Source organism: Andrena cerasifolii, chromosome 1 (genome assembly GCF_050908995.1).
Source record: "Andrena cerasifolii isolate SP2316 chromosome 1, iyAndCera1_principal, whole genome shotgun sequence".
Lineage (NCBI taxonomy): Eukaryota > Metazoa > Arthropoda > Insecta > Hymenoptera > Andrenidae > Andrena > Andrena cerasifolii.
Window position 1 is genome coordinate 23065763 of NC_135118.1, and position 21760 is coordinate 23087522.

General features: G+C 44.9%; 1 protein-coding gene across 3 annotated transcripts in view; it reads left to right on the forward strand.

Annotated features, from left to right (window-relative positions):
* Positions 1-21760, forward strand: part of LOC143370484 (UPF0489 protein C5orf22 homolog) — a 683248-nt gene that overhangs the window by 326742 nt on the left and 334746 nt on the right. For 2 of the 3 annotated variants that reach the window (XM_076815684.1, XM_076815674.1), the window contains exon 2: positions 8013-8139. In XM_076815684.1, coding sequence (XP_076671799.1) covers positions 8104-8139 — 36 coding nt within the window. In that variant the 5' untranslated portion in view covers positions 8013-8103. Of the gene's footprint in view, positions 1-8010; positions 8140-21760 lie in introns of all 3 variants that reach the window. The other variant, XM_076815694.1, reaches the window with a different exon arrangement.

Genomic DNA, 21760 nt, shown 5'->3' on the forward strand with positions numbered 1-21760 from the left:
TGAAATTCTTCAATCAAAGATGAGCCGTCAGTTAGAATTAAATTTTTTATATATAGAAGTGATTTCGAGGGATCAATTTTGAAGACTCGTTGATATATAAACTTTATTCATTTTTGTTCTGTTGATTAGTGCGAATATGTGAAGATGGATCCGATACTTTTGTATCGATGTACAATACTTTTCCAATCGACGTTGCAACGTTGCGGGATACTTATTCCCGTGAAATTTTTACAGGGGTTGAAACCAGGGCTTGAAACGGTTCCGAAAATAACTGTTTAAAACTGTTATATAAAGGTTCTGATTAAAACGGTTATGAAGAACCTTTATTCCAAATAACTGTTATGAAGAACCGAAATTTCCAATTATTATCTGTTTCGGTTTCGGTTCCCTTTTCCCTCCTCGTATCGGTTCCATAACCGTTATTTTTTTGGTTCTACATCGCTTCCGAAACGGTTTCAGAATCAATTCTTGTATCGACTTTTCCCGAATTGATATCATTCATTATTGTATCCTTATAGAAATCCTTATAGAAACAGGAGAAACTTTTAACTTCCTATTCTGAATAATATAGTGTGTGTGAATGTAAAAAATATGTGGCTGATTTATTTATTTCAACGCTTTATTAGAAATCAATGATACGTATTAATGTTTCTCATTTTTCTATAATTAATGATATCAATTAGGAAAAAGTCGATACAAGAATTGATTCTAGAACCGTTTCGGAACCAATATAGAACCGAAAAAATAACGGTTATGGAACCGATATGAGAAAGGAAATAGGAACCGTAACCGAAACAGATAACAGTTGGAAATTTCGGTTCTTCGTAACAGTTATTAAGAATAGTGGTTCTTCATAACCGTTTGGAGAACCGAAATCAATATTGTAACAGTTTTCAAGCCCTGGTTGAAACAGTTCCGAGAATAACTGTTACAAACTGTTATATATCGGTTCAGACTGAAACAGTTACGAAGAACCGATATTCTGAATAACTGTTATAAGGAACCGAAATTTCTCGCTATCTCGATTTCGGTTACGGTTCTGCAGAACCGATATCATAACTGTTAATGTTTGAATAACAGTTACGGAACCGATATAATATCGGTTTTGCAGAACCGGAACCGAAACCGATATAGGCCAGAACCGTTGTCACTCGTAACTGTTTCAAGATTATTTCGGTTCTCATAACTGTTTCGAGAACCGAAACCGATATCATAACTGTTCTCAACCCCTGAATTTTTTTTTACCTCAACAAATTAGGTGATAAACACTGTTCCGCCTGTTTTTCAGCTCCGGCGAGTGAACTCGGTGCGCCAGATTGGTTCGCGTTTCTGCCGCTAACCCGAAAGAAATCCTGGACGGAACGGTCCGCTCGAGCGGAGAAAATTCTTATTTGCCACGGTCAATTAGCGAATATACAGATAACGTCGTGGCTGAAAACGAGCGGTGATTATGGGGCGGAATCGCGAAACGAGTGACGGGCGGAGGAGGACGCTGAAAAAGCGATCGTAAATCGAATTCGACGTGGTAAAATAAAAGCGGGGGAATGCCGCAGTTCTTCCAAAGTCCGGGCGCCGTGGACTCGTTTCGATTTCTCGCGGACACGTGGGTGAGCGCGATTTCATCATCGATGGGAAATAAAACCCCGGCCGTCCATAGGAAAAACTCACTGGACCAGTATTTTGTTGCTTCTTACCTCAATCTACTTCAATTAACGGACCACGCCGAAGAAACTATCGCGGCAGCGATGCATTATTTATTAATTTAATCGCGCTCCCCGGTGTATTTCTTCTCGCACCGAAGCGCGTTTTTAGGCAACGAAAAAGCCTCACGTGGCAATTTCACGTGGTTTCTGAATTTAATCGAATTTCATCCCACCTCTTCCAATACGAAATTACGAAACTAACTCTCGCAGTATTAACCCTTGAACACAAACGTTATTCAGCATTCTTCCAGCACAAATGGTCCCAAAATTTTATCTCTGGTTAATACAAATATACCACGTGGCACCATTAAAATCCCTGCGTTGAATGTACGGAAAGTATAGACTTTCTAATTTTTTTTAATCACACGATCGATCTGCAGAAATTTGCAAAACTATATTTTGTGAATTTTTTTCGAGTGCGACGCTTGGCAGAAGAGATAGCACTGTTGTTATATTTCAGACTCTATAATGTAATGTAATGCAATTAACAAGAAATTAATAGTTATAAGGCACACTTATAAGTTATAGTTAATCTATAATACGTATAGAGTCTGAAATATAACAACTGTGCTATCCCTCCTGCCGAGCGTCGTACTCGAAAACAATTCACAAAATTTAGTTTTGCAAATTTCTGCAGATCGATCATGTGATTAAATAAAACTAGAAAGTCTCTACTTTCCGTACATTCAACCCTTGTAACGTGGAACGACGTGGAACATATAGTAAAATACTGTTTTAATAGCCATTTGATGTTAGGTGAGTCAACTGTGCCTCGAAATTTTTTTTAAAATTCCACAGAAAACTCAGAAATTACAGGAATAAACATAATGTTGCAACTGATAATTATAGTTAAAACACAATACCTACTATCGTTTTGTTCTTTTTCCTTTATTGAATTAGTCATATTTTTATTTTATTGATATTTTTGGTGAAATAATAAACTGTGATACAATTTGAACCCCATACAAACCCTATACCGCGGAAAAATAATTTTGTCCACCTATCATGTAGTATACTCGAACCACTGTGCGCCCTCGCGAATTGGCGCCCCGGGCGGTCGCCCGCTTCGCCCGTACCTTCCGCCGGCGCTGCTCAGACTCTGTGCATTGAACTCGTCTTCATTTTCTTTTGTATACCATGGTAATTCCCGTTTAATAAATAACAATGTGGGAGATAGGAATTGGGAAACGGCAAAGCCGAGTGCAAAACCCACAGTGTCCGTTTAATTCTTTATATATCCGAGATGTTACTGGACTACGCTTCGTCGCCGGACTGCCTCTCGATCTCTCGACGGCGAGTCCCGCGCTATGGACCAGGCCCTTCTTATCTAAACAAATGCTGTCATCAAAACGGCGACGCATATCGCGGAGGGCCCGAGGTGTCTATGCCTCGGTGCGGGACTCGACGCCGTAGGGATCCGAACCCAGATACATATTCCCACAATAATAATAATAAATGCTAAAACGCTGCCACCCAAGCAGGACTTAACGGAGCTGACGGTTTCATTGATTCGCCAAGCAAGCATATTGATCTTCGAGTTAGCGGCGTTACGTGGTCCCCTACCGCCGAGGGACAAGTTTCGGGGCCGAAATATTTACTCCCCCCCGAGAATCGACGTTCTTTATCGCACACCCGGAGTCGCGTATTAGAAACGACCGCGCCGGTGTCGCCGGTGAAATTCGTATAATCGTTGGGCAAACGAGGGCCCAGACAGGCCGAAAATATGTTTTGCGTGAGAGGCCTCGAGGATCCTGTAAACACGTTGCCATTCACGAGATTCACGAAATTCTACGTTCTGTCGCCGACGGAACCAGTCCGCGCATACATATGTATAGCCGATGGAGGCGCCCACATGCTCTCCTCGCAAGATTCCGTGTGTTAGCCGCTCGTACGTGCGAATCGGTCCCCGCCGGCTCACGCGAGGAATTTATTACAAATTACCCTGCCAGCGGTCGGAGCCGATTAGGATTTTTGTTGGGAAACGTGTCTCGGGGCTTGCTTTCTCTAGAGAAGAAGGGAGCGGGACACATGGAAAATTGCGAAGCGGAATAAACGCGGAGTTTTTGAAGCGGGCACTGCGGAAGGACACCCTGCTATCTGTTCGTTCTCCAAGCCTGCAGGAGTTTAATTGAACGTACACTTAAGCGGGTACTGGAATCTTTCGTTAGGAGGTTGGTTTTATCGTTCGAGCACGTTTACGGCTATGTTTTAGAATAATCGGAGCCACAGGACGCTGGTTCTACGAGCCTAGCGTGGCGAGCGCGTGTATTCGAGATTCTGTGAGTGTGCGTTTACTCCTGTGCGATCGACCGAGCACATGTAGCCTGTACGTTTCGTCAGAAACGCCGCGGGATGCTAGTGTCTCGTGATTTATGAATTTATTTTTAATATTTTCGACTTTACGAGCGCCGTTAGATCCAGGCATCGTTTTATTATGCGCCAGTCCCCGTCCCTGTTGCGCAATCGGAATGCGAGCCGCGCTTCTGGGAACGTTATTTTGGAAATTCGCTGATGTGGCCGCGCGAGAAACGAACGATCTTTCACGTTCCTTCCACTCCTTTCGATTTCTTTCCCATTATCTCCACCGTGTATTTTCCCCCGTTTTCAGTGAGTGATGCGTAAAATTCGTAATTATTTAGTGCAGCCATTATTATCACTACTCCTGTCATTATTATTATTATCGCCGTGATGAAGCGGACTTCATTGAAGTACCTACTGGCCATTTATGTAAACACAGCGAATAAATTAATGAGCCTTCGAGGTACGATCGTTAATAACACACGCTGCGCTTTCCGCGATCGCGATGAATGGGGACAGTTTCAAAGGTCGTTTGGAAATTAATTGCGGGGCCCATAAACGTTTACGCGCATCAAAAATATCTTCTAATTTATAAATTAAACGGCATTTATTAAGCACTCGTCCTTGCAGCTGACATTAATTAATGTAATATTACAATTAGCACAGCAAACTCGCCGCGGGGGAAATAAACGGTAAACATTGCCGTCGACGAGAATACAATAATTTCCTTGGCGCAGCGCAGAACTGCAAAAATTATTCGGACACGTGTAAACACCTGCGCTTCTTGTTCTTGCCCAATGATCAGTTTACGCCCAATTGCAACGCGACGATTGATTGGCGAGAACTTAGGCGCAGCATTCGCCCCGAACTGCATACGTAAAATCGGTTTCCTTCGGTTTCGCAGATTTACCAAGGTAATGGAATCAATCAAATAACAGGGGAACCGAACGAATTCAATTACAAGCAACGAAATAACAGGCATCGATGCTGTTTCGGGGAGGAATTACGTTAATGAACGAGCCAGCAAGAATCCATCGAATAATTACAATTTAATCGAATTCCTCCTTGTTTTCCCGTCCGTCCGAAATCTCCGCCCGAAAACCTGTTCCTCGGTGCCTGCCGGTGATCATGACGCGGCACTCCCGTGTTATTCGGTTCTCCAGGAGAGATATTCGTACGGCGATTCCGATTTCACCGAAAGACACGTGGGCGATTGATGGATTCGCGGACCGACGGGTCTATCCGTTACGAGGCTGTACAAGGAACGGGGACCGGCCGCGCGAAGGGCCACTCGTCAATTGCTTAGAATAAATTGTTAATTGTACGGGGAACCGTGGCGGCAAAGAACGCGTGGGAGTTTTTCGTCGCGGGACCGGTTTCGGCGATGGTAATTAATTTTCACACTCCACTTCTAATTGACAGTAAAGATCCGGCGTTCAACGAAGAGGAAACGATCCTAACGCTGCGTGTTTGCAGATAGTGTAATTGCCAGGCTGATAATTGACGGTAGTAATCTGGTATTTTAAACAGCCGCGGCGAGCGTGTATTGCGTTCCCATTACTGTGGGTCCCTTTGTTGATTTACATCGTTAGTAGTCAATTCTAAACGACTTAACGGCTCGTCCATTGTTGTTCTGGTTGGAGATTTATCTCAGGCCCTGGTGCGATGTCGACCTACAACTAAAAGTGGCTACAACAGCAAAACCAATATTATGTTCAGATAGGTAGCTTGAGTCTGCGGCAACATGTACACGGTGGAGAATTAATATGCAATCGTGAGATTCCCTGTGGCAGCGTAAAAACAAGAGCGAGTCACGTCGGTACTTCGACTGGTTGTATTGGTTCGCAACGTGAAATCGGTTTAAGGGGGGACATACACCTAAAGAGGCCTAAAAACTGACGATCTTTTAGAATTTTTTTTTTTTTTTTGAAGGAGGTATTAACATTATTGCACCCGTAATTTTTTTATTAATTATGTCACATTGTATGTAAAATGATTAGTCGTTTAATATAATTATAGGGGCTAGTTCGAAATGCGTCATTCGCTGCAGTGATTCAACAGATTTTACTTCCAAATAGAAAGCAAATTACATAGTTTCTTAAAGTATATTAACAAATGCTGTTCTTGACCGAGCCGATTTACAAAATGTTCATTTTTGAAGAAATGGCAGCGGTTTAAACGAAATGTTCAATTTTCCGACCAGAAGTGTTGATTTTTTATGTAATAAAAAAGAAACTAGGAATCAAATAAAAAATCCGCCTTTTCAAAAACTGCATTTGTTAATATATTTTAAGAAACTAACTTGCTTTTTGCTTTCAGGTAAAATTTGTTTAATTGGGAGTGGGTACCGCAAATCACTGCAGCAAATGATGCATTTGGAACTGGTCCCTGTAAGTTTGAGCCAAAGATGTGACATGATTAATAATAAAATCACAAATGCAATAATGTTAATATTTAAAAAAAAAAATTTAAAAGAACGTCAGTTTTTAGGACTCTCTAGGTGTATGTTTTTTTTTAGAGAAGCTTCGAGTGATGGACTACAAATTAGTTATTGATAAATATTTTTAAATAAAAAAATTACCATGCACAGTACTAGATGCAATGCTTAAATGTAAAAAAGATTTTTTGAGAAATGTGTTATAGCTTTTGAGTAAAAAATTTCCAAATACCACCCTTTTTTCGGCCTCCTGACTGAGCATGACCCCTTAAATGCAACACTGAACTCAGGCTCAACAAGTTGATCAAAAATCAAAAAAGTGGAATAGAAACATATTTATTTAATCTCCCGGAAGCAATACGCACGGCCCCATCGGACTTCCTGCGTGTACAACAAGGGGGCCAGCGTGTCGGAGTGATTCACGACACGACACGAGGACCCCGGTCGCAATTCTTACGCAAGTTTCTTCCGCTGATAGTCTGTCTTTGGCATTCTTTCTTCCCTTCCCTTTCGTTGAACGCCCAACGGTCTCACGAAGGTACACGGAGCCATTAATATTATTACCTCGCGAGAGCGTGTGGGTATCATTATCCCGGTGGATGAGAAAAAGGGAACCGAGACGACGGGGCGAAAAGGAGACGCGGAGGAGGGAGGAGGCGCTGTACTCTCCTCGCCCGGGCTCGTGCACCAGGAAGCTCCTCGATTACGCGGCCATTTGAAATTTTCGAGGCCCCCGACAGCGATGGGAATCACCCTCGAAATTGATGTTGCCCGGCCACGCAATCTCACTTGAGCTGCTCGATTTTTCTCGCCTGCTTTACCCCCTTTCCGCCACTCCAAGACGGCCCGGCGAACATATTTATTACGGCTGCCCGTGACCTGGCAGGGTAGTCTGTTGGCTACGAATTCTCAAACAGGATATTCCGCCGGGCTTCATCTGGTCCCTTGCCCGCACGTTGCCAGCGATCAGTTCACACGTTGATATTGACCGCTCGGGATTGTGCTGTGGCAGTGAATCGAGTTTGTACCACCTTCTGTACATCGGCGCTAGTAGAGCAGGTGCCTTATGCACCGTAGCTCGGGCATATTATGCACCTTACGCTTTAAGATGCTCATTTTGTGTAGCAGCGGGCTATTCTTCGAGGTATGCATTCCAGTCGTGCGCTCTGTAACATCCGAGCTTTGTGTGCTTCTAGACGATATCTACCGCGGCCGCCACGATATGCATACCTACCGCTCTAACCCATCCTGCTACTCCTACCAGCGCGCCAGGATCCTTCACGTGCTATCATTCATCAGAAGAAAATTTCGTAAAACCGTGCAATGCGACTCTAGTCTCCCAGGAAGGGAACACGACACGACCAACACGACCGTCCTCCTGCACTCCCGTACGAACAAAGTGCACAAAGAGGAACTCGTTCGACACGAGCTTACACAACGACTAATTACGTTATCTAGTACGTTCAGGGTGTACAGAGCCAGTCTGGCGGTGTTTCATCATCGTCCCGATGGATGCAACCTCCAACACATTCCTGTTCATTATCTAATTTGTCGATCGTTCGGCCGTGTTGCAGGCTCACGTGCCCCGAGCCCTATTTCGTCAGCGAGGGCCTGTACGCGACGGCAGACGAGCTGGTGAACACGCGCGAGGTTACCCTACACGTGATGACCATCGGCGGCTTCATCGAGGATCCGGGGAAGGTAAGTCACCCGTCCACCGTTACGCAAACATTTTCTTTTCGCCGTGCTGCGATCGGCGCCCGAGTGAAATCGCTCACTGCGAGCGCGGCCTCCGCGCCGCGTACCGCTACGCTCGCCCGTCCATTCTATTATTTCCTTACCGTTACAAAATCGAACGCCACGCCGGGAATAACAACCGACGCGTCACGCTGCAGAGAAATTCTAAAGTCGAGGCGGCCGCTCCGCGGGCTCCAGGGGTACCCCTGGCATATGGGCAACCTGCGATACTAACGACGCGGTAGTTTTAATAGGACTCCACTGTCAGGTAAGCTAAGTGACGTGGCTATGCTTCCACAGCTAGAAAACTCCTGGGACCAGTGGAATAACAAACCCTGAAGCTCATACAAATCGTCTTGGCTTCTGAATCTATTTAAAACCAATCGGATAGTGTACCCGGCTAATCGACGACTTCAGCGTTCACCCAACGTGTCTGATTTTTAATTAACCGATGCCTCGTCACCGAGTACCCTCTTAGAACTCCTGCCAGGTATGTTGATTTTGAAAATCGAAAGGATACCCTTGCTGGTCTGGTCGAAGCAGCGTCTCGAGTTTCGATGCGTAGTCGGAGCCTCTCGCTTCCTCTCCTTTGCCTTAGCGGCGCAATAACAGCCCGATAGCCGAATAAATAAAAACACGGCTAATTGCAAGTGCCGGTTGATCCGTCGACCCTTCGTTATCTGACGCGAACACTGATTAAAATTACGTACGACCATGCAGAACGGTACGTCGGTCTCGCACGTTGCCAGGGCTATCTCCGAGACCCTCTCCTCGGGTCATTAATTAAATGCAACGGCTAATTAGATAACTGATAAAAGGTTATGGCGGCCCGCGAGTCGCACGATGTACATTCGGCCCCCCCTTACTGTTCGCTCGTCTAGCCACCTCTTTCCCTGCCCGTCTTCTTTCTTTCCCCTCCCCCGGCCGCCTTATCCCGCTGTTGTTCTTTCTGCTTGCTTATCTTATACTTCTGCTTCTTGTTCCACTTCAGCTTTCTTATCCTGTTTCTTTTCTGACCCCGTATCTTCTTGTTTCCCGAGCGGTAAGCTTCTCTCTTCTTTATCTTCTCCTCGTTCACACATTCGTGCCGCTTCCTCTGTTCTTGCTTCTTCTTCGGTTTCTCTCTGTGATTTTGTATGCGTACCTCGTTTTGTTCTTGCGTTAAGCATCCTTCTCTCCCCTGCGCCAGTCCTACAGCGCTGCTCTTCTTTCTCCCGCTTGCGAACTGGTTTGCAGCTTCTGCTACTTGATTGGCCTCCGTCTGCGTTATTTCTAGTTCTACTACTTTCTGCTGTAGGTACTTCTTCTCGTTTGGCCTTCTAGGTACTCCGCTTTTACTCCCTTTTCTTTTCCCTGTTTTTTCTTCGTTCTCCCTTCTGTATCTTCCCTTCCATAATTTCTTGATATTATTTCTTCTCGTGTCCTTTTTTTCCCTAGAGCGAAACTAATCCTTTCGGAGCAAAGTGCAGTTCACTTTCTACCCTTCCACTGTGCAATCTCCTTTTACTATTTCATCACGCTTCGATCTATATTATTTTCATCTACTTCACCTTCCACCCTTTCTATATTCTGCATTTTGCCACTACTCTTTTCTCCCTACCTCTATCCACATTCTTCCTTCATTTTCACCCTCTTAATTACTGTTCCTTCTCTCGACGCATCGTATCGTGCCCTTTTTACCCCCTTCCTCGAACCGTCGCCTTGCGTTCATTCTGCTGAAACTCGAAACTCGGCTCGAATTCCAGCGTCGATGAGGTATCCGTGACCTTGAGTCCCCAGAGGCTTCCCTTTGGATCCCAGCGCAGGAAAGACGGCAGCGTAGAAATTTAATTAATGAGTTTTTACGTGGAACGAAGTACTACGTGGGACGCTGTTCCAAGAACTCGGGAAGTGTGCAGCACGCGGCAGCGTGGACACGTTATCGTTAATCTGATAGTATAGGTATACGACGCGAGGGTAGGGGGTTGAAGGGCCAACGATCTTCTCGTTGGCAGCGTTCAAAGAAACGCTCGATTAATTCGATACTCTAGATTCCAACGTAATTATTGGTTCGTAAACTAGCTTTAATAGTTGATCAATTAAATCGACATCATAAAATGCAGGAAGAGGACGCACATTTCTATTTTGACTTAACAAATAAGGGGTTAGACGAAAGGAACCATTATACACTCGATGTTGTTTTTAATAACAGGAGACCATTTATTATGTATGCCACGTGTATTGGTTGAATGAATGTGTTCCTCGCTAGTGATTATAATTTTTGTGTGCAAAAGGAGATAAATTATAAGTAATGCGTGTGGGGAAATAGGGGAGATATAAATTGAATTTTCCACCGTTCGTTTTTGATACGTAACTGGCATTTGAGTGGCCAGTAAATAACACTTGTTCATTCTCGAAGATTACGGTATGCACTTAAAGATCAGGAATCGTCGTTTATGAAGCAATAAACTTCTGAATGCGCTGTCTATAAATAAAATATTGTCTTTAATTCACGCTCGTATAAATTAATCTGCCAGTCACCGCGACAACGGTCTCATTTAAAATCGAAAGGTTGCTTTCATAAATAATGACGCGCGTGACGTTCAATAAGAATTAATCAAACTCTCAAAACGTTAGTCACGAACAGAGAAGTAGCAATTATTATTGACATTTGGAGACACTTAGAAGCAATATTTTCTAATTGAAACATCAAGTTAACCGCGACTTCAAAATCACGTGGAATGTATTCTGACTTTTAGCATTCGTGAAATTCGTTCTGCTAACATTTTGCACTAATAAATAGACGAAAGTACACTTTATCTTAGAGATTATCGATACTGTTCCTCAAGCTTTCGCAATCAGAATATTTGAAAAAATTCACTTGCAATGAAAGAAGCTTAGACTCTTCAATTAATTCCTCGTCTGTTTGCTCCAATTGCACACACTCGCCCTGTGCATAAGAAAGTACTCGTTCCGATTCGCGGTTACACAACACATATTGAACTTGATTCGGTTGCAACACGTCGGTGGGATTACTTTGCTCGTGCATACCTGCGTGCTTACTCGTAGCTTCGAAGTGTTTGCCCCTTGAAAGATGGCGTCCTCCGATCTTGGAGGGTCGCGACGACCTTTTCCCGCGAAAGTACTTTTTCTCTGTTGACCTGTGTCGCTATTAACGACTCGAGAAACTGGTTCGCATCCCGCCTCGCTCGGCTCATTACCTAGCCGAGGGGTCCCAGTATTTTATTTATGCGTCTATAGCCGGCGATAGTTATTATAATTGCTTGTCGCTTCCACGTGATTTATGAGCGCTCCGCTCTAAACGCTGCCTCTTTAACCGCTAATCCTGTTCCTGATAGCTACCGTGGCCGTTCCGCGCGAAAACTTCGCCAGTTTCACGGTAGCAGCGACAGGGAATCGGGGGAAAATTGAACAGCTTCCTATCAACAAGCCATTTCCTGCGACTACCTCGTCGTACCTCGTTTTATTGTTCTTTGCGTCGCATGGAGGCGAGGTGTCTGATCCTCGAATAAGTATGGAGTCATTTAAACTGGCAAGAATTAAGTTGAGATGGTATACAGCGAGCCCTGTGGATTTGTTAGAAACTGTGAGTGGTGACGTGAGCATGGATAGTCTGAAATATATTGCACCCTTATGCGCATGAATAATATTCATTGAATATTGGAGTGGCTTTATATCTCTAACTAGCAAAATACCCGTGCTCCGCTGCGGTAGAATAATTAAAAGGAATTACTTTTACAATTGTTTTTTTTTTTAATTAATTTTTATATAATTGCTCTTAAGTAATCTTCGTTCGCACATACTATTAAACAATTAAGACGCTACAATTCAATGTACGCTTAGGTAATATGACATATTACAAAAAGATTTGTTACCGGATTTCAGCATTTAAGGGTTGACTAGGGCAAAATTTAGAAATTGGTTTTTAGACATTTGTGTTGTTAGGCTAAAACCAAATATCGATGTCGAATTGGGCCGAAGGGATTTTGACGAATCCGTGAAAACACAGCTTACCCTTTTTGACCCCTTTAGGGGTTGCTTAGGGCAATGTACTGAACTTTGGTTTTAGGCATTCGTGTAGGTAACCCTTGTAAGTGAAAACCAAGTTGAAATCCAATCGGGTCTAAAAGATATTAAGAAATCCGGGAAAACACATTTTACCACTTTTCACCCCCTTGGGGACGGAATTTCCACAAATTCTTATGTACCTTACGAATTTCACGTTTCTACTTAGGTGAAACAATTTGATTTGGGCGCTGATGAGTCAGTCAGTCAGGAGCTCTTGTTTTATATAAATAATAACACTAAATAAATACATATTTAAGATTAAGCAATGCTGAAATGGTGGGATAACTTTTGTTGGATAATATAGATCACCCTTCAGGGTGTCGATGATGCATAATTCTATTACAGATAACAGCGAAGAACTGTCGTTCGAATAACTACAAAGGCATTAAACCCTGAAGAATTATCAAGATTCCCTAAAATCCTTGAAGCTCTTAAAGTATCGTGTCACAAGCAGCTGCGACGCGGATTGAGTTAATCTTGACGACCACCTCGTGAATCACCGAAGGAGACTGACAGTGTCACAAGGAAATTATCAATCATTTTCTTATTGCGAGTTAACGTGGCCGCGTATGATCAGATTTTTGCTTGGCAAGGAAAGATTGCGATAGACTGCGTTAATAAACAGCCTCTGGATCCAACGTCTCCGTGCTCAGGACGCGCTTATTGGAGGAGAAGCGATCCACCGTGCGCGGAATTAACACGAGCCCGCTCCGCGGGAATGGAGAGATTGATGGGCCAAGCGCCAAGTAACGTTTCAACGAAACTCTGTAAACATCAGGCACCGCGAGACAGCCGTTCTAACGAGGCGCACTACCGAGCACGGCGCTGTATCACCGCGCGTAATATTATAATTACAAGCTGATGCGGCGATAATTTACCCGATTTCGCGTTCGGAGGTAACAGAACGTTGCCTGGTTGTCAAAATACCGGGAACAGGTTTCCAGGCGCGTCACGGGCAACCCGGCTGACCGTTTTCACCCGAGAAACGTCTGTTAGCGCTGACGACGCGGAAAACAGACGTAGCGCTGCACGCGGATTACGGCAAATTGCAAGCAGGTGTTTGCAATACTCGGTTGATTCGCGATGCCAACGAAACGCTGATGATGATGCGCGTCGCGGGTTGACGCGGGCCGCGGTAACCGAGAGCGGATCGCCATCCGGACGGGGCAACGGAGATACAAGGGAACGACAGGAGGGAAATCATCACCTTGCATCCTCATCACGTTTCGTTGTTTAGTGGTGTAGCGACGTCGCGTTAATTGAATACCATTTCCACAGCTAGCTTCAGGGAGCTTCTACAGTCATCTCGAGGGAACTTCTTTGTCCACGGGGATACACAGAAGCCCCAGCTTACGCGTGTGTTTCCGTCCATAGACGGAACATATTATCTCTGGGTTAGGTGAACAAGGATGTTTGCCCTAATTTCAAAGCCCTTATTATGCTTGGTTGACGAGGACCTGCTGGGCCCGTTGATGGGCCATAGGTCCTCGAAGTTGAATAGAGGAAGCTGATGGAATGTCACTTTCAGGGATGAAAGGAGATTTATGCCAGACGTTGCAGGTGATTATATTACACCGTCACGAGTTCCTTGCGTTACACTTTCAACTTGACCTGCACCTTCTCCAAACGACTTCTGAACGTCAGAGGTCGGACTTCCATCGGCGTGCAGCCATCCATCGTACCGGAGCCTTCCGTCCGTCGATGTTCGTCGAAAAAAGCAGCCCGGCTGATCGCGAGAGATGATTTTCGTGGTGCAGACGCATACAAATGAGGCGTTCGTGTTCTATGAAGACCAGCGTGTCGCAAGCGGAACGCCGCGGACGGCGTCCCGAACGATCATCGGCCAATTCCTAGACACGGCAGCGGGCATAAATTATTCAGGCGATGTAGCAAAAGCGATTAATTTTATTGGCCGACGTCCCGGATATGGCTCGTCTGTACCCGTCACCGTCGCTTTGTTGCAACGTTCGTATCCTATGCTCCGTGTTCCTCGATTATAACCGAGCGCGGCTAACACCTTATTAACCGTCGGGTGGTTGCACGAACACCGGCCACAGGAAAATTGCGCAAAGCGGCTGGAGCGTGTGCCGGGGCTTTTACGTCGTGTCTGCGATGCCTAGGACCCGCGTAGGAAGCAGGACACTCTGTGTCTCGTAATCGTATGAAAACAACGCGCACGCGTTGCTCGAAAAGTTTTCAACGGTTAAGCGTATAGCTGGTGGAGGCGAACGGAATCTGAAGCTTCGAGGGAGCTTCGTCATCTGTGGGAATCCTTGGACTATGGTTCAGTGAGATGGAATTAAGGTAACGAGGATATGGTAATATAGATTATAATCGACTGGCGTGTGATATTGAAAGGATCTTTGCTTTAATATAGAAAGTCGGGACGTGAGATATCATCTCGGGGTTTAATCATTCAAGAGGACCAACATCCTTGAAGTACATCGACAGAAGGACAACGGTTCCCCTGATCTTTCAAGATAAATACCCGATGCTTCGATAAGAATACTTCGAACTGCCATCGACGGCGACAAAAACAGCTGCCCTGTCCGCCGTGTATCGCATAGCTGCAGCCATACTCCTGGTAAAAGAAGCGAATTACATTAGTGTAGAACACGCGAGAGTCCACTATGTTTTCTGCGGTGGATGACGACCACTCAACTTTCCCAACCGGGGACTAAAGCGTCAATGTCTTTCCGAGCCTAAAAACCGTCCTGACGGGCACGCCATAGATAGCTCTAGCGACGTTCGCGTTTGTCTCGATGGGTTCCCAGTAACCACGAGGTCAACACTCACATCGGGACATGTTTGGACGATGTGGAGAACCGGCGCGGGGAAAAGAAACTTAATGGTGGAAGATCTTGGGTAAACGCATTTACGTTCGCCACGCACACCTGCGCATACCGCCGTTCTTTCCCCTGCAAATGAATTCCTCGACGGGGTTGCTCGGAAAGGGACGCTCGGACGCATCCTGCCGTCCTTTTTCGCGCCGCTGCATGCAGATCCCAGGGCGGAGGCTCGCAGCCACGTTTCAATAAATTTCGTGCAAATTACCGAGGCGTTATTTCGACGAAACTATCGTGGTGCCAAAGGAGCTGGTCGTGACTGCCTCTGCTCCTCTCTCCGAGTCTCTGAATTTCTGTATTATTTCACTCGCGAATTTGTATGTAGATGCTGGTATTTACTGGACTCTCGGCAACTCCATCTTTCATTCAAGTTAATGAATAACTCAATTCCCAACTGCCCGTCAAACTCGAAGCGGAGAAACACGCCGATGATAAAAGTCCGCAAGGGGAAATAGGTATCCAAGCAAGCTGCACCTGTCACCGGCCCGCGGTCGTCGGATGAAATTCAGTTTTGCCAGTTACCGCGTCGCCGTCGTCGTTTACCGCTCGGATTATCATTGTAAAGTAGCGAAAATATTGCGCTGCCGCGGTGTACTCTGAAGCTCCCGCGGCGGGACAGTAAATCAACGGTATCGATTACTGTCGGCCGGTATCTAAATTGGCACCGCGTCAAGCAGTTACGGATAAACGTAAGCTGGCCGCGAGATTAAAACGGGGCCCGCGAGCATTCCAGTCGGAAAGCGTTCCGCTTTTCTTCGCCTGCGCGCAATTAAGATAACCGCCGATATTTGCGAGCGACACCGACTCGTCTTCCATATTCCAATTCGATCTTCAACTTCTCCCGCGACTTACCCTCCCCTCCTTCTTCCTATTCTTGTCGCTGCGCCACGAATTATCTGTGCTCGCCTATTTCGCGCGCGATATCTCGTAGGGAGAGGCAGAAAAAAAGGGGGAGCGAGTCGAAACTGGGGAGCGCGGCCAAATCGCGAATTAAATCAACCGAGCGCTCGTTCTCGCTGGGCGCGAATATTCGAGCGACACTTAATTACGCAATAACGGCTGTAAAACAGCGTAATTAGCATCCGGGGCTCAGTAATTAGCAAGGGAACACGTGCGATAGCTTTCGATTGCCCTGGTGTGCTCGCCGAGCGAAAGAGGAGAGAAAAGTGCCCCTTCGACGCGGCTGCTGCACGACCCGCAGCCTGTAATCGTGCCACAGCTGTGAAAAAAAAAAAACGGAGTAATCGTTTTGGACGCGCGGATTTCGAACGATCGATGCCAGTTTATTGCATTGTGTAGTGTGTCCAGGTGAATGCTTCCCATTCTGTGCAGTGCGATTGGATAAGTTTTGGATGTCTGCTCTACTCGTCTTGAGACGACTATGTGTTAGGGACGTTGGCTTTTCGCTTTTTTGGATGTGACAGGGATTGGGTTGTGATGGGAGTTTTTGTAGAATTCTTTCTGTGGAGGTAGATAGTCGAGACTCAATGTTCAAATGTCTCTTAACAGTAATCCTGCATGGATATTATGATGATCACTTGGGGGAGTGGTAGAAGAGAGCTAAGTGTTGACTATTGAAAGACATAGGGACTCTTCGAATCCTCTAAGTCATGTTGGTTATTGACATCTCACGGTATTTATCACAAATGTAAGTTTCATCGCACAGGTAATCAAACTTTTTGGTTCGATTACGCAAGTAATAAAGAGGGACAGAATCTGCACTATGAAGAATTTAACGTATTTTAACGTTTAATTTAATTTAATTTAATTTAATTTAACGTAATTTAATTTTTCAATCAAACTTTAAGGTTCCGTCGAAAATGTGATGAAACCTAAATTTTCTCTAGAATATCTTGCTCAACAGTTTCTACTTTTACTATAATTTAGCGAATAGTGTTCAACATGTAGCAACTTTACATTAAACTAAAAAACTGTTCAACTCTAAAACAATAAGACCTTTCCTTTCAATAGACTGTAGCCCTAAAGCCTTAATGCCTTCCACATTGAAATAGAAAGAATTCAATCTGTCCGATCTTTTTTTTTTTAGTACGTTGGGTCTGCTGTAAGTAGGTCCACCAAGGTGGATCACGCAACACCCCGAGAGCTTGGAATTAAGTGTCGGGATAATGAGCATGAATGACCTGGTAGTTAGGTGGGTATTCGGTTTCCATGGCCTCGGGGAACGTACACAGGTCAGCATCGTCGTCAGCGACTTTAGGGCCAAGTCAACGTTCGGAGGATGTTGCTGAGTCACGAGGGAACTTTCGATTTTTCGCCGCGATCGTAACTTAATTTGCTGCTTCCATTCTGGTCAGTGTTAATGCAAACTTTCGTTGCTTAAAGATAGGGAAACTATTACAGTCTACAAGTGACAATTGGGGAACAGTGGACGATAAAATTTATGGTATCCGCAGCATAGAATCCGAGGTATCTATAGTTATAGTAAAGAATTAAGGATGACAGGAAGGTAACTTATACTTTGACACATAGTTACCACTTCTAGAGCTCATAATTGCTGCTTACAAGGAGAGTATCCCAAGTATCCCCTTCCGATTGCTTTGAATTTTAGATATGTTTTAGAGAACCGAAAAATAAGATATACGTGTTTTCTTATAGCGGTCCGTTTTCATATTTAGTGGGTGAAACCACCCCTCGAAGTTATATGATTTTCAGGTGTTCGTCTCCGATTGCTTTGGATTTTGGATACGTTTAAGAGGACAGAAAAATAAGAAACAAGTGTCTTATTATTTTTGTCTGTTCGCATGTTTAGGGGATGAAACCACCCCTCAAATTTCATGAGAATAGGTGGTGCCATCCTCTGATTGCTTTGGTTTCTGGCCAAAGCAATCGGAGATGAACACCTGAAGATCTTATAACTTTGAGGGATGGTTTCACCCCCTAAATATGAAAACGGGCCGCTATAAAAACGCATGTATCTTATTTTTCGGTCCTCTACAACTAATCCAAAATTCAAAGCAATCGGAGGCAGTCACCTGAGATACTCTCCTTGTTAGTTAAATGAATTCTTTCCAAAATAATTATTAATAGCTTCGATATTCCTTCTGCGCCACATAAAACTTACAATTCGATCTCGTCTACACACAAATTGTAGATTCAATCTCGATGAAGAACTTCAATTATCTCCACCAGGTGTCCTCATAAGAAAATGCACAGAACTTCGTCATAAAACACTCGCGACAGACAGTTTATTGCACTTAAATTAGTCTTAAAGGCTCGAATGATTTATTGCGCGTGAAGTGTGTAATCACCGCCTTTCCTTCTCTTCGAATCGGGAACTTTCTACGCAAACACCCGGCAGTGCCTCCGAACGAAATCTCTCCCTCGCGACTTCAAAAGCAGCGTTTCCGTAATTCTCGCAAGGAAGCGATCTCTCCGTCGATAGCATTGGAAAGTGACGTCCCCGTGATCGAGCGTATTCGTCAGTGGCATGTCGAGCTATTTGTCAGGTCCAGAAGCAATGCGGATCCCGATCGTTGGGATTCGCTTCGGCGGCCTTCCGCGCGTGGCGAGACCGAGCAGCCGCTGGGATTTAGGCGTCTTTGAGCAGTTTGAACGGCGATAATCGCGTCGACGGCAGACGGATGATCTTGACGGTCGGCGCGGTGGCAGTTAACGTTGATGGGGAATTAATCGAAATGCCATTTCACCGGTAGACCACGTCGTAATGGATGTTTCGCTTCTCCGGCGTTTGTTTTCCGCGGGAGAAAGGAGGGCGTCGGTGATTTATGCGACGATTAACGCGATTCCGAAGGGAAAAAAGTACACGCACAGCTCGCGGAGAGTCTGCAACACCTGGTAAGAGACGGAAAGTGCTGAGTAACACGGTAGATAGGAAACTGCTCGTAACGCGATGACTTTGTTGTGCGAGTTTAACCCGCGTTTCAAATCCTAGTTGATACGGATTGCAATCGGCAAGTGCGTGTAGGTACGTGGTGATCGGACCACGAGGCCTGGAGCTGTGAAATTATAGAAATTATACAACATTCGGGCAATGTTATTAGGTGACAGACACTTTAGAAGCTACTAAAAACAATTCCGAATCATTTTGACCAACATGGAAACCTTTGAAATAGTCGAGTTCCACCCGCGTCAAGAAGGTCGCCACCTCAGCACCTCACAAGGGGAGGACACCATGTGATAGACATCGATTTTGATGAGCCTTGGCACGATGGATCTATGTCGAAAATAAGTAAATAGGTGTCCGAGCGTTTCAGCCAATAAGACTTAATAATAGAGATATTTATAAGCAAATTATTATAAATTTCATAGTGGCCGTGGGGTTTTAGTGGGTAAAAATCCCACGACTACCCTGACACCTCCGGGGGATTCCCCTCTGGAGGATTCGGGGTGCCTGTTGAAGATTTCCCCAAGTTAAAAAAAAAATGATAAAAAAAAAATTTTTAACGTGGAGATATCATCAAAAGGCACCCCGATGCCTCCACAAGGGAATTCTCCACGGGCACCAGGGTAGTTGTGGGATTTTTACCCACTAAAACCCCACGGCCACTATGAAATTTATAATAATTTGCTTATAAATATCTGTATTATTAAGGCCTATTGGCTGAAACGCTCGGACACCTATTTACTTATTTTCGACATAGACCCATCGTGCCAAGGCTCATAAAAATCGATGTCTATCACATGGTGTCCTCCCCTTGTCAGGTGATTAGTAATGCTCCAAATTATAATTGCTGGAAGTGTGCATTACGATCCACGATCCGTCTGAACCACAAACCGTAAATAGAAGCGTTCCCATCTCACCCCTCGAAGTTGCGTATTGACTCGCCGCGGGTGAAGAGGCTCAGCAGACGCGTGTAGCGTAGGTAGGACGACGCCAGGCGTCGTCAGGGTGCCCGTAAACTCCGCTCGTGTAACTCGTGCCCGTCGTTTCACGCCGCGGCGTGCTATCGCGCAGGGGACACTCTCCAATTACGATATCTTGTCTTCACGGGCAGCTGAGGGCTCGCGAATAGCCGATCGTAAAACACGCGTACACGCAGCAGAAGCGCGGGAAGGGGGAGGGGTGAGTGGGGCGGTCATTACCGGGGCCCGTGTCCAGCTTAATTGTACGGGAGGAATGCGGCCGTGAGATCGTACAATGGGCCTCTCGATATTTACAAGGAGACAGTGCGCGATAAGTGTTAGCAAGTTGACGCGGGTACAGTGATAAAGAGCGCGCGAGCTGTTCCTGCGAGAAGAGTACCGGCCCCAGTCACTGTCCCGCGTTTCGAGCTGCTCCTTTGGCGACCAGCGTGAGAAACTAGCGCGATGGTGCTGGATGTTGCACAGTGGAAAGGGGACTTCGATTGTCTTGAGTAGAAGTAGCAGAGTTGGTCTTGTTGCAACCCATTCCACGCTGGAAACACTTAGAGCGGATACATTATCTGTTTTCCTTCGCATCTTCTCGGTTGCAGTTTTATTTCGCGGGGTGTTAAGCTTGAGACGCGAGTTGCAGTGCTTGGGAAGGTGGGCGTGGAACACAGGTGAAATTTGTGATGCGAGGATATTTAGAAGTGGCGTAGTACGCCGTGTCAATTTTATGTTTGAATTCGAGCACACGAGGGTAGGAGTATTTGCAAAGTTATCGAGAAGGGTTTAAATATGCTGAAGCTAGATTTAATGCTAAAGGGAAAAGGAGAACAAGTACGACTGCAAAATGTTTCTTAAGCTCTCTCCTTAGTCATTGACTTTCTACTATTTCTGGTTTCGAATACACGTTGCAATTCGTCCTGACGAAGAAAATTAATCTTCACAGCTGACCCGCGTGGTCGGTGACATTCTAGAAGAAATTTGCAGCACGGTTGCATACGTCGTTGCTTTCACTATTCGTGCGAATCGAGAACCAGTCGGTTCGAAAAAGGCGTTAGTAACATATTAGATAAATATCAATTACGTTATCTAAGCAGTTTAATGTTGTCAGCTAGTGTTACAGAAGATTAAATTGTCTTGCGCCGAGTAGATAATTTACGGCCTATGCATCACACTTTGAGCACAATCACTTTGTTCATAATGCTACTATGTGACTGGTTTTAGAGCAAAAATGCCGGTGTCTACTTGGATCGAGCACAGAAACGCACGTGACTTTCTCTTCAGAAATAAGCACACTGCCGGTCCTAGCAACTGGCGGATTATTTGCAATAATAATATTAGTAATTTATTTTAATCCGAGGTAGCCATTTTATAGGTACAAACTTCCCAACGAAGTACCATACTCATTAACAGATTCACTGCTATCAGAAACTCTGACTCACATAAATCTGCAGTCTCGAAAAATAAAAATCTTTACTTTTAGATTAACGTTGCATATAATATCACGCAAGATCTATTGAGTTGGTGTAATAAAGTTCCTTTATTTATGTCACAGGAGCTCGAAAATTAAAATAAATAAAACAGTTAAAAAGGAAAAAAAAATTAATTCAAATAATAATACTGCTCTGAATTTTGTGAATCAAAAGGTTTACGTATCGTAAGCGATCCGAGGAAAAGTTTTGCTCAGAGTGGCAGTTGATAGTGACCTCTATACCAGTCGTCGCGCCAAGAACATTGGTGAGGAATCAATGACCGAAAAGTACTGAACCCTTCCGAGGAAATATGTAGACGTATTCCATTGCTCCAGACATTTCTGCAGGCTTCTGTGCTCATCCGTATAC